General features: G+C 38.2%; 1 protein-coding gene across 3 annotated transcripts in view; it reads right to left on the minus strand.

Annotated features, from left to right (window-relative positions):
* The window catches only part of CDK14 (cyclin dependent kinase 14), a 273,801-nt gene that overhangs the window by 52,824 nt on the left and 206,529 nt on the right, over positions 1 to 14,448 (minus strand). For all 3 annotated transcript variants that reach the window (XM_063127120.1, XM_063127135.1, XM_063127127.1), the window contains one exon: positions 8,297 to 8,436. In XM_063127120.1, coding sequence (XP_062983190.1) covers positions 8,297 to 8,436 — 140 coding nt within the window. The remainder of the gene's footprint in view (positions 1 to 8,296; positions 8,437 to 14,448) is intronic.

The following is a 14,448-nucleotide window of genomic DNA, read 5'->3' on the forward strand; positions in this document are numbered from 1 at the left end:
AGCATTTATTTTATTTATTTATTTATTTATTTCATTTATATACCACTCCATAGCTGAAGCTCTTTGGGAAGTTTACAAAAACATTTAAAACATTTATATCACGCCCTATATAACTAGGATCTCAGGGCAGCATACAGATACAATTATACAATATAAAACAATAAATATACACAGCTAAAAACAAATTAAACCATTAATCAAGCTAAACCCAATATAGAATTTAAAAGCAGTAAAAACAATTAAAACAGTTAAAACAATGTGCAAGCTTGGTGAATTTAATCATTAAAGGCTGTTAAAAAGCCATGGTTTTACTGGGTGCTGGAATAAAGTCAGTGTTGACACCAGTCAGGGCTCCAAGGGGAGGGCATTCCAGGCTTGTCTTCTTTGTCTCAGACAACATCTCCACTTTACTCTTTAGTGATTTTAACACTGATATCAATAATCCCTACGTCTCTGCTGTCTCCTGTCTCCTCTCCCTTCCTGCCTCTTTCAATCTGTGGATTTGAAAGACTTCCCCACTCACTGCCTTGGGCACTTCTGTGCTCTTGTCTTCACCAAGGACTTCTCTGTTTTCCTGCTGTAACCTTCCCTCGGTCTGATCATCACCTTATATCTTTCAACACTGCTAACAGCTCATACTCCTCATGTTCTGCCTCCTGTTCCTTCTGCTACATCCATCCCATTGATCAAGTGGCTTTATTTGAAGCACAGTGCCCTCATTTCTCTTCTGCCTGCTCCTTAGACTCTGCAGGTTGCACCTGTTCTTAGCTTCTGACATGTTTCTTCTGGACTATTCACCCCTCTTCATTTCCAACCCCAGTTCACGGCTTCATTCAATAGTTCTCTTTAGGTTCTTGTGCAGCTGAATGCCTCTGGAGGACAACAAAAGTTGCTGATTTTGTCCACTATACATCAGACCTCCCCTTATCTACAATATATCTGGCCAAACACTGCTATATATCTCTGATCTACTCCAACTTTAGAGATCCCAAGTGTCTCTTGTCAACCTTTGCCCTTCTCTTTTGTATCACTTGTGATTATAAGTCCCTTGGGATAGTGAGCTGTCTTCTCATTCTTTATAAAGCCAACATGAAAACTATGCTCACGGATGGCATAAAGACAAAAAAATAAAGAATGCATTATGTGAATATAAAAAGTTGTCTGCCATCTTGAGAAAAACTGTACTTCTCATATGGATTCTTGATCAAACCTTTGGGACAAGTCATAGATCTCCTAGGTATGCTGGCCTGACCATTGAGGGTTTAATAAATTAAAATTTCAATGCATGTAAGGTCCAGCTGTATCTGCTAAATTATACAGTGTTTAAAAAACCCTATGTCATCACAACACACCTTTTCATTGCATGAGACTTACACGTTATTGGTCAACAATGCAGATAACAATCATAGATACATGTAACCCTCTCTCCCCATCTTCCCTAGAGAACAGGGTAAATTAATCAAAAAGACTGCAGCTGAACTGGGCCGTATTGTATGTTAGCTGGGAGCAATATGATTCTTGTTTTCTCCAGCTGACCTGGTAAGTGACTGAGTTCAGCTGGTGCAATTAAAGTTAATTACCTAATCTATAGAGGAACACATTCATGTAGATAGCATATCCTCAAGTTAACAGACTGTTTCTTCTTCTTCTTCTTCTTCTTCTTCATTTTAAAACCCCCCAGCAACAACCAAGAGAACACTTTCTGGGATAGGAGATTCAAATGTAAGTACTTTTGACACTAAAAAAAATTCAAACACTAACGAGACACTTTTTAATGCCTCTCGTAATTTAGTTTAATTTTGTTGATAAAAAGAAACATCTAAAATATCAGCAGCTAATAATTAAATACAAAAGTAGAATTTATATATGATTTGTGTGTTTCAGTCTCATGTAGCACACATAATGGAAAGATGGTTTTTTCTGAGAAACATTTTTTTAATTGGGTCTGGTATATATAGCTCAGTGTTCTATCTAAGACCAGTATTTTTGTAGCAAAAACAACAAAGTTGTTGAGCAATAGTGGTGTGGGCAATAGTTTCAGAGTTGTGCATGCTGACCAGTAGTTCTGTGATAAACAAAATTCCATATAATTCCAAAACATTCAACATGAAAACAGCTTTTGTCTACTCTGATATTGGTTTCATTTATATAGAAGCATTAGAAATAAATGTTTAACAACTTAATATTTTCTACAGAAAGCAAAGCTTTCTGTAGAAAATACAATTGTTAGAAATGAATGTTAATGGAATAATATTTCACATTTCCCAAGAGAGATGGGCCCAGTCAATGGAATTCTAGAATCTTAGGGCTGATGGAAGCCAAATATCATTTAGTTCAGTACCTGATTCCAAGGCAGGTTTTCACATTAACTTACAGTCACATTTCCGATTCAGTTCCCTAGTTATACCATATCACCTAGACTATTATTTATTTATTTGATTTATATCCCACCTTTCTGCCAAAAAATGGCGCTCAAGGCAGCTAACAACAAAACACAGATTAAAAACAAAACCTAATTATAACATAACATAAAAACAAAGAAATTTAAAATGCAATTAAAACATACCATTGAAGAAATAAACAGCATCCACCCATTAAACCATCCTTCAGCAACAGACCAGTTTATACATCAAAAGGCTTGTCTGAATAAAAATGTCTTTGCCTGCTGGTGGAAGGACAACAGAGAAGGGAGCCAATATAGCTTCCCTAGGTAAGGAGTTTCAGAGCCTGGGGGCAGCCACAGAGAAGGCCCTCCCTTGTGTCATAACCAGCACTTGGAATTGTGACCAGAAGCCAGTGAAGCTGTTTTAACAGGGGAGTTGTATGCTCCCTGTAACCAGCCCCGGTCAACAATCTGGCCGCAGCTCTTTGAGCCAGCTGAAGTTTCTGAACACTCTTCAAAGGCATTATTATTATTTATTATTATTATTATTTATTTATATAGCACCATCAATGTACATGGTGCTGTACAGATTACACAGTAAATAGCAAGACCCTGCCGCATAGGCTTACAATCTAATAAAGTTGTAGAAAACAATAAGGAGGGAAGGAGAATGCAAACAGGCACAGGAAAGTGTAAACAGGCACCGGGTAGGGTGAAGCTAACAGTATAGAGTCAGAACAAACTCAATATTTAAAAGCTATAGGGAAAAGAAAAGTTTTTAGCTGAGTTTTAAAAGCTGTGATTGAGTTTGTAGTTCTCAAGTGTTCTGGAAGAGCGTTCCAGGCGTAAGGGGCAGCAGAAGAAAAAGGCATCCCCACGTAGAGTGCGTTACGGTAATCCAATCGGGATGTAACTAAGGCATGTGTCACTGTGGCCAAGTCAACACTCTAGGAACAGGTGCAGCTGGTGCAATAGCTTTAAACTGTGCAAATTCACTCTTGGCCACTGCTGAAACCTGGGCATCCAGGCTCAGGGCTGAATCTAGAAGTACACCCAAGCTGCAAACCTGTGTCTTCAGGGGGAGTGTAACCCCCTCCAGCACAAGCTGAATCCCTATTCCCTGATCTGCCTTTTGACTGACCAGGAGCACCTCTGTCTTGCCTGGATTAAGCTTCAATTTGTTTGCCCTCATCCACTCTATTACTGCCAACAGACACTGGCTTAGCACCGAAACAGCTTCCTTGGAATTGGGTGGAAAGGAGTTGTAGAGTTGGGTGTCATCAGTGAATTGGTGGCATCACCCCCCCAAAAAAACTCTGGACAACCACTCCCAACAGTTTCATGTATATGTTAAATAGCATGGGGGACAAAACAGAACCCCGAGGGACTCCACAGGCCAATGGCCAAAGAGTTGAACAGAAATTCCCCAGCACCACCTTCTGGGTCTGCCCCTCCAGGAAGGAATGGAGCCACTGTAAGACAGTGCCTCCACGTCAGATCCTAGCAAGGCGGCCAAGAAGGATACCATGGCCAATGGTATCAAACAGTGCTGAGAGGTCCAGGAAAATCAACAGATACACACTCGCCCTATCCAGTTCCTGGCATAGGTCATCCACCAAGGCGACCAAAGCTGTTTCTGTTCCGTAACCAGGTCTGAAGCCAGATTGAAATGGATCTAGATAATCTGTCTCATCCAGGAATCCCTGGAGTTGGAGGCCACCACACACTCTAATACTTTGACCAAAAATGGAATATTGGAGACTGGCCAGTAGTTATCCAATACAGTGGGGTTCAAGGAGGGCTGTTTCATTGTGGGTCTTACCACTGCCTCCTTCAAGCAGGCTGGCACCCTGCCTTGGTGAAGGGAGGCACTGACCACTCCACTTACCCACTCAGACAGATTTCTGGAATGATGTACATGGATTTAATGTCCTTTTTGTGTATACTTAGGATAGGCTTGCAGGATCTTATTAAGAGAAAACATAAATGTTATGGTTCAGATATCGTGACCAAAATCCCTCAGTGCATCATGTAGCCTTCCCCAGCCTGGTCCCATTAAGCCATTTCAGATTCTGCCTTCCTTCAGCCCAGCCAGTGTGGCCAATGGTCACACAAAAAATGTTTGGAGGGCACCAAGTTGGAGGTTAGTTTAAAAGCGCCTTATCTTGTGTGCAGCATATGCTTGGGAAACTAACCCTACACCTTGAATATTGTTTTAGGTCGCTATTTGTATTTTTGAAGTTTAATGTGTATCACTATGTTTTAATTCTTTCTTGTATTGTATTGTAAATCATTTCATTTTTTAAAAATCTCTTATCTGCTCTTCTTCCAAAAGATTCCAGGACAGTGTACAATAAAAGTATCATATAATAAAAACAACACAATATCCTTCATACAACGCCATTATTAATAGTATCCAGGATAAATATTCATTCCAATTTGAATGAATAATTTTTTTTATTAAGGCCATTGACCAATACCAGCAGTACATTTAACAGACAAACACTCTATACAAAATACGTTACCACATTACATCTACCTACATCTAGAGAGTCAGAGTTCATAACAGTTATGTCAGAGTGTATCACAGGATACACTCGGGGGCTAAAAAGGTACGGCATGTTATTGCAATTGCACAACATTTAGCCACTCTATTGGTAATATAAGGAATCCTATATTTGTCCAATTTGTAATGTGTCACCACTTCAGGATGGGATTCCTTTTGGCAGTGTCCATGTACGGGGCATTAGGTTTACATTGACCTCAATGGCTATAGCCTTCATAGTTACAGTACACCTAAACTCACATTAATTAATTATTTCTGAAATAGTTTTGATAATGGACTAAATGTTTTATATTACAAAAATATTTATTGTAATTAATAAAGATAAAGAATGCCCACTTGTGGAGTTTTTCAGAAAACCTCTGTGTTAGAAAAGAAACTCTATATGTGTGTACATGAATTCCAAGATGAAAGATCTATACCTTTAACTTTGAAGAGAGGTTTGTGGCTCCTGAATTGAATTGTACTGGGCAAACTGTACACATAATTTAAATTAATCCAACATTTAAGCAGGAAATCTTTTCAGGTGCATGGAGGAAGCATCATAGCTAGTTAACTAAATTACATCAATTCCCAGTTTATTTCTCCCTAAAAGATAGAACTTCATTGTTTTTTTGTTTTTTTTAAATGTTTGCAATTTCTATGCATGCACACCAAATGGAAACAATTATAGTATTTGATACAGGGATTGTCCTTTCTTGCATCTGGATTTATGCTCTATAATAATTATCTACTAGACACAGAAATACTGTTTCTGTAACTCAGAAATTTTACTGGAGGCATTTAGCAGAACCTTGCCTTAAAATATAATGATTTTTCATCTTTATTCTCCCCCTTCAAAAGGTTTCACTGCTCCTGATGTTTAACGTTATGCAAAGACGTGTTTCTGCCAATGAATATCGCCTTATGGTTATGCTTCTGCAAATAACCTGCTGTGAGCTGATAAAAGGATTAATGCAGCCAAAATTCTTAATCTGTGAAATTACAAATTAAATTCTCATATTAAAAATACCACCCTGAGGTATTTTTTGTGGTTTTAATTCCCCTCTGGTGTTCTGCATACATTGTGCTTGTTAATGACTAGGACAAGACGGTCTCTGTTGGCAGCCTGCTGCACAGTGATAATGTGTAGGCATTTACTTCACTGATAGAACCGGATTTAACCACCAACTGATAAACTAAGTGGCAAGTGGGTAATAAGTCCATATTAACTGAAAAGTATTACTACAGAAATCATCAACTATCAAAATCCTGGCTAGACTAAAATGTACAGTCAGACAGGATTGAGATGTCACCAACATAGAATGATATTTAGTTATCCCTTTTTACACTAAGTGGGGGGGAAACAAATAAATTAGTATTTTTTATGCCTGAGTAACCATAAACTAAGACACCACTTTTTATTACTCCCAGCAAGACAACAGACATTTCATCAATCCTCATTAAAAAGACTCATTGCACCTGGCTAGTTTGGAAAATTCGGATTGCATCATGCAATGAGCTAAAGTCCGTATCGGTCAAGAAGTGGGTGTACTTACTCCTCCAAAGTGGGGAGGGGTCCTGAACATGTATTAGCATTTGCCTGAAGAAAGGAAAAATATGTTCTTTGATTAGTGGTAGTCATTTTTTGGTTCTGGAAAATATGTTTTTGTCCTAGACCAGATGTGTTGGATGCCGGGGGAAATAGCCCTTTTATGCCCCTTTCAAAAGCTGGTTCTTAGTGAGCTTCACTATAGTTCTTATTCATATTACATGAGCCTATCAGAGGCCACTGAAGGAAGACAATCCCTGAAGCCTAGCCACTCTCAAGAACCTTCTCTCACCTCCTTTTCCAGAAAGTGATCTCAGTGTCCAGGTACAGGATAAATGTAGGGCTTTTTCTACATTACTTTCTTCACGATAAACTTGTATTAAAAGGTGCAAGGTAGCAACAGCTGAAAGACTGGTGTTAAAAGAATGAAATGACTCAAGTTTCTCCAGTCAGACCCTTGGTCCATCTAGCTCATTACTGTCAGTATCTACAATGACTGGCAGTGGGGCTTAAGGATTTCAGATAGGAGTCTTTCTGATGCCTACTTGGGAGTTGCCGGAAATTGAACCTGAGACCTTTTGCATGTAAAGCATGTGCTCTACTACATCATTGCCCTTCACTATGGGAATAACCAGATCACATGGAGCAACTTGTCTAGTGTCCAAGGGCTGGTTTCAAATATTGTATTTCACTTCTACAAGCTGTCCTAGCTGTGTTCACATGTAGTCCAAACCTGGCAGTCACAGCTATTAGTGAGCAGCAATTTCCATGGCTCCATGATCACAGAATGTGGTGTAAAACAATAGGTATGATCACAAGTTAGATCTTTAAATGTGTAAAAGGATTGCAATGGGTTTGAACCAGTTTCAAGATTTCTCCAGTACTGTGCAAAAAATGGTGTAAGAGAAACATTACTCACTATGCAAAAGATATCAGTTAAAAGGTAGATGCTTTTCAAAACTGAGCACAGCACACAATTCAAGAGCATTTTTGTCCATCATACTGGACACAAATAAGTATCACTTGAAACTGAAATTGGCTTATATAATATCATATTGGTACAATATTATCTGCCACCTTATGCAATGCAAATATGGCTTTAGTAGAATATTCTACAATTATATTTTAAACACAATAAAAATAAAGACTCTTACTTCATAAAAATTTAAATCATTAAAAGTAATTGACATCATCTTGTTGAGAACATTTCACCCGTGATATTAGTATATTTTGTTTGAAAGCAACAATGAGCAGTGTGTGAATGTTGAAAGCACCCTCAAGCTCTAAAAATTAGCTCACGTTCTTCTCTCATATATGCAAATCCTGCAAATTAACCAATTGACTAGTTTGCATTCCTTGGTCTTTTAAATACCAAACCTTTTTGAAAAGGTTATTGTTATAACATATATAGTGTTTGAGAATCAAATATCACTGGATTATTGTGCTAGGTACTGCAATTAGTTAAAAAGTGCTACATGTTATGAAGTGAAAAAGCACTAAATATGTAAATTGTATTTCCCTCCCCCTTTTTTCTTTATGACATTTCATATAATTCTCTTGACTGTGCACATAATCAAATACAAGGATAGATAGCTACATTCTGCACAGCAGAGATAGGAAAGGAGAATCCATTTTTTCCTGTGTCAAGCAAACTGGAATTTGAACTACAGAATCTCTCTCTCTCTCTCTCTCTCTCTCTCTCTCTCTCTCTCTCTCTCTCTCTCTCTCTCTCTCTCTCACACACACACACACACACACACACACACACACACACAAACATTCATGCCTTTATTCTGTCTGGATGTTTTGTTATACTCACTGTCAGTTAGTTCCCATAGCCGTGGGGGCAGATCACTGAAATACTCATGGCTCAGAGCTGCCTGTGCTGACAATCTGTTCTTTGGGAAACACTGGAGTAATTTGGAGGCCAGATCCTCTGCATGGTTCACATAGCTTAACCTTAAACAAAAGTAGATAAGAGTTAGAGGCAACAGGAAAAAAAATCCCTACAGGTTATGCTCCATAACACTGAGATCAAGAGAAGCAGAAATATAGACCCAGACCCATATACAAGATCACACTCCACCACTGCAACTGATATAGCTTGTTCATACCTATTGGCAATAGACTCTACTAGCAAGGTATCAAGAGTTACTAAAAGAAAAGGAGACCTAAAACTGATGGTTTTGCTGGAGTTACTATCTTTTTCAGTTGTTAACTGAGATTTCTGAAGTAAGCAGAGTGCAGAGATGGTGGCTCCCTGCCTTTCAAGATGCTACAAAGCCAGGGACCTTCACCTCTGTGCTACAGTTACTACAGAGATACAGTACCCTCTCAACATTTCCCACTCCAATATCTCCCATTTCTAAGCTTGAACCTTTGTAGAAGACCGTAACTGCAAAAGAAGGGCATCTCATCTGTGCTTTCTGATGAATGGGGAAAAAAGCATATAGATGTCCTAACCTTTGCAGACCCCCCTTCCAAGATTTCTGTCATCATCTTTTCCCAAAGCCTAACACTTCAAAACCCTGCCAACTGCTCATTCTGTTTGCTCCAGATTTCCCCTGAAGTGAGCGATGCTTACAGATTTGTGACCACCAATGAAGTGATGGGAGCTCACCCCATGAACTCAGTGGCATGAAACAAATAAAAGGGGATCATGCTCTCATTCCCCATAATTGTGAAATGAACATTAATTCTGGAAAAACTAGAATATCTTTGCAAGCAAGTCTACTTGCACCTATTATAGCCATTAAAAGTTTTGCGTATCTCATGAGAGGCAAGTGTACGTGCATTTTTTGTTTGTTTGTTTTTGCTAGACTTTTTTGTGAGCTTTCTCTTAATATCTGCTGGTATTTTTATGTTAGGTTCTGTCAAACCATGACTCACAGTGGCTACAAAAAGAAGATGTAATATATGTTCGCCCAATGTGACAGCCTACCATGGGTTAATTTATCCATGGAGGCTGTCGCGTTATGCCAGGCACTCATGAGCATCCAGCTTGACACAGGTTGTTGTATTGTGTGAACCCACTAACCCATGGCTTGTTTTATCACAAGGCCAGGATGTGATCTTTACCTAAGAACTATAACTACCATATTAGACATATGTTAATATGAACGTTTATATAGTTTTGGGATTGGATCCAGACTAAGTTAATTGCACTCAGTTTCCACTGAAATCAATGGAATGTAAATCATAGCTAAAGTTTCACATTGATTTTAATGGGACCTAAAAATGACTAACTTATGGCACATTCTAAAAATAGAAGTACCATTGACTTCAATAGGTCTTACCCCAGGTAAACGGCTTTAGGATTGTAATCTTAGTCTGGATCCAGTCCTTTGAGTCTAACCTAAGTATTGTAGAGGCAAACTTAAAAAATGAAACAAAAAAACCCAAGTTGAAATACAAACACAGGCCACAGTGTCACCAACTAGAACCTAAACTTCACAAAAAGATGTATTCCATGTATTCAAGTGGTGGGAATTGTTCCATTGAGGTTTTCTTGACATTTACAAGAAAACACTTCAGAGTGAAGGGCACTAGTAAATGTCAGGACTGAGAATGCTCACAAAGACACAGTTGGCAGGCACAGGGAGAGAAAAGCATATTCAAATGTCCACATATACCTTCTCATGAAAGAATGATCATATAAATCTAAAGTAACTTGGAAGAGCTGCCCTTGTACGATATTGTTAAACTGAATGCCTGTCTCAAATTCAGCTGCAATGCTTTAAGCACCAAGGTCAAAATATTTCCAGATATAACTAAAGAGATCCAAATGAAAATGTGATCTGGGTTTCAAAAGGAGCTATTATTCATTTATTACTGAAATAAAACAATTACATTAAAAACATGTTTTAAATTTCTCCACACTTTTAGCTGTAGAATGGACACAAAAATATAAAATGCAGACAATGAATTCCAAACAAACAGATCCTTTCTGCTTATCAAAGGAATGTCAACCAGGCTGGACGATGGGGAGGAAAAGTAGTTGATCTATTTCTGTAATTAGTCTTGAAAGTTTAGAAAACGTTTTTATGTTATTTCTGGAAAACATCTGAATTTGACAGTGCAGAATCTCTATTCAAACAAATGATCTATTCAAACAAATGTTGTATGAAATTGTTTTGATTACCAAACAAAAATAAAGTATAATGAAGAAAAAAATCTCCTTTGATGAAAGCCATGCATAAAACATTCATGGGGAAGGTATCAAACTGAACCAGTCAAGACAGCAGTAGTTCCAAATATGAAAGAGTTAACTGAAGGGCTACATATAATGTATGCAATCTAGCAGGCAGAACCTTGGTCATTTCAATGTAGGTATGAGGTTTTTGTTGAAGCTTAACTGAAATTAATTAATAGGCTTGTTCAGCAGAAATGCCTAGTAGACTGTAGCCTTTAACAGGAATATATTCATATAAAAGGAATTTAGCAAACACACACACAAAATTTACAAATAACAAAAGGAAAAATAGGAATTATTTTATACGTACTTGAGAGGGCTATTGGATAAAGTAGCTTTAAAAAAAGATTCCTAATAGTATTAGAATTCTAGTCTAATTTTGTAACATTTGTGCACTTGGCAGTGCATAAACTTTTGCTTGGAAGAATGATAATCTGTACCTTATTTATCAAAATCAGCTTGACATTTCATTGGAAATATTAGATCTACGACATTTAATAACATTTGTGTAATATGAAAAAAGCTTATTTTAACTTTCAGAGACACAAGGTTTAGGGAACTTTTGAAAATGGACATACTGAAGAGGGCTAAAAATGTACTTTAACCTTACCATTAAATGTTTTTAGTGTAATTGTAGTTGTTTCATGTATACCTTTGTTTGTATGTATTATATGTGATGTCTGTGTAGGTGCTGTTAAAAAAATAAATAAAAATTAAAAAATTAAGAACATATCTTTTGCTTTTTGGGCTACTTTGGAAGTTGACCTACAACTGCTTTTTAACACAATTTTCAAATCACACAAGTTCTTGGTTTGTTATTGTATTACTCCCTCAACACATATAAAACTTCCAGATACTAAGCATTTGTTTTAATTTCATAGAGAGCGTGTTGAGTTTCTTCTTATTGCAAAAAGGGTCAATACTTGGTCAAGCAGAACATGACTAGGATTACTGAAGCTCTCAAAGGAAAAAAGATTTGGGCATGTGCACTGAACTTCTGAACCCGGGGTACTTTGCTTGTTAAATGAAATGAGGAGTGAGCTCAAATTCACTTTCAAAATCAGGACTTGGGTACTTAAAACAAACAAAGATTAATCCTGTATGTATTTTTGACATCAAATGAAGTGATCACTTTGGAAGGTTACCCACAATATGCCGATCATCTTTCTATTGAAAAGAACATCCCTCCTTTGCTGGTGAAGCTGACTGACAATAACTTTGGAGATAAAAGGCAGTATCCTGTTCGACACTTTGCTAATGTAAATTATGTTACGCTAGTGTCAGCGAACTCTTGCACAATGCCAATCACATTTGATGGTGCAACAGGTTTTCCAGGGAAACCCATTATGCCAGGAAGAGGTCACTTACACTAGTGCTACGTAATTTATGTTAGCAGTAGTGTGGAATAGGGTATTGCCTGAATACGCAAGTAACTATATCAACGTATGTCTTGTAAAGAACTGATATCTGTAAAATTACACCACAAGTCACAGTAATGTCAGATATGCTTACATGCACTGAGATCAAAATGGTTGGTTCACTTTAGAAAGTAGTGGTGGCAGCAACTTCTGGGAATGATGGTTGCCTGATGACATCAAGTAATGTCTTGCTCAGAAAATCTGAGAAGAAGAGTCTATTTTGCCTTAGGATTTTCAGAATGCTACTCCAGTTAGAACTGAAAATATATGGCACAGCTTTTAAACCTATTGTCCAATAATAGAGTTTGTCTGACCACTTTTGTTATGAGTTTGTCATAACAAAATCTAAAGCGTTTTACTGCACATTATATTGAATTTAAATCCAGTATGAGATTGCCCATAAAGTATGTCACACTTCTGAAGAGTTTAATCACAATCCTTGATATCTCTATCCCCTACGTTTTTTTGTTTTTGAGGAGGGGGCTTTTTAGTTTAATAAAAAAGGTAACTAAGAAGGGTCACGATAAAGGTTTATAAAATTCTGAATGGTATGGTGTGGAGAAAGTGGAGTGAGAAAAGTATACTACTATAATTCGTTGTCACCCAGTGAAGTTGAAGAACTGGAAAATCAGGATAGAGAAAAAGAAGTACGTATTAACAAGGCTCATAGTTAAAACCAAATAATTCACTACCACACAGTGTGGTGATGGCCACCAACTTAGATTGGTGTGATGCCTAATACTTCCCTATGACCTAAGAGACTTTTCAATGAAAAAGGAATAAACACACTATATCCAGTTTCTGGCCATGTAGGCTTATATTGTTTTGCCAAATCCCCCTGGCTGGGTTGGGAGCATCCTGAAATTGTATAAATCTGAACACAATAGGCATAGTGAGAGTAAGGTGTTATGGGGGAGGACTGTAGGAAAGGAAACTCCAATAAAGAGGCCCACCACAGTTTTCATCAAATGGGCTTATTGACATTTTTTTCATGAGGCAAAAAGGCAGATGAAAAACAAAGAATAACACATACAGATCATACATGCATGCCTAAAAGAAAGAAACTTATTATAATTTTTAGCAGCACTATCCTTATCCCTGGAGTCATTTAAAGGACAACTATATATGTGATAAGGACAGGCTTAGATCAAATCACCTAACAGTGTTCAAAATAAGGCAGGGTTACAGTCACAGAATCTCTAAGCACAGTTTACAGAGACCATTACAAACTGGGAACACACGGATGTTGGGGATGGAGCTTACATGCACACCCATGTGCCAGTCTACTTCTGCCATACTTGGAAGCAGGCAAACACTTACATAGGGCTAGTATCTTTCAGTTAGACTTCCCCGAAACTGACAAATCCCAAACTGCCAGTGATGCTATTAAGGAGGGTGGGGGTTTTCTTTTGCCAGATAGTTCCTCAGGTCCAGCAATCAAGCCTTCCATATCAATTTGTTTCAAGAGGAATGCAAAAACTGATGGTGCATGAAGAATAAGGCTAACAATAGCTACTAGTCAAGATGGCTATATATTACTTCCAGGATCAGCAGAAGGATATTTGTGAATACCAGTTGCTGGGGAACAGCAATAGGAGAAGGTTACTACCCTCACATTCTGCTTGTGGACTTCCCATAGGCATCTGATTGGCAAATGTAGGAAACGGCATATTACAGGCCTTTGGTCTGATTCAGTAGGGATCATCAGCACATATTTTAAATGTCAGTATTGTATGATTTTATTAATATATAACATTACTACACTACTTTTGGTTGTATGGTACTCACAGGGTTAGCCCAAATTTGTGATGGTCAAGAGATCTGCAGCGAGGCACCCATGTGACAATCACTACAATTAGAACCAGTCTGTCCCAAGCCTGGACTAAACTCTTAAGTGGCTGCATACCACTTCTTGCCACCCCTTTCTACCAATCTGAAATCCTTCTGCTTCTGGCCAACAACACCACTAGATCTGGAAACAAAGCCCTATGAGGAGAGACTGAAAGGACTGGGCATGTTTAGTCTTGAGAAGAGAAGACTGAGGGGAGATATGATAGCACTCCTCAAGTAACTGAAAGGTTGTCACACAAAGGTGGGCCAGGATCTCTTTTCAATCATCCCAGACTGCAAGACATGGAATAATGGGTTCAAGTTACAGGAAGCCAGATTCTGACTGGACATCAGGAAAAACATCCTCGCTGTTAGAGCACTACAACAATGGAAACAATTACCTAGGGAGGTCGTCGGCTCTCCCACACTAGAGGCCTTCAAGAGGCAGCTGGACAGCCATCTTTAAGGTGGATTCCTGCATTGAGCAGGGGGTTGGACTCAATGGCCTTATAGGCCCCTTCCAACTCTACT

The sequence above is a fragment of the Elgaria multicarinata genome, chromosome 1 (genome assembly GCF_023053635.1).
Source record: "Elgaria multicarinata webbii isolate HBS135686 ecotype San Diego chromosome 1, rElgMul1.1.pri, whole genome shotgun sequence".
NCBI classification, from domain to species: domain Eukaryota; kingdom Metazoa; phylum Chordata; class Lepidosauria; order Squamata; family Anguidae; genus Elgaria; species Elgaria multicarinata.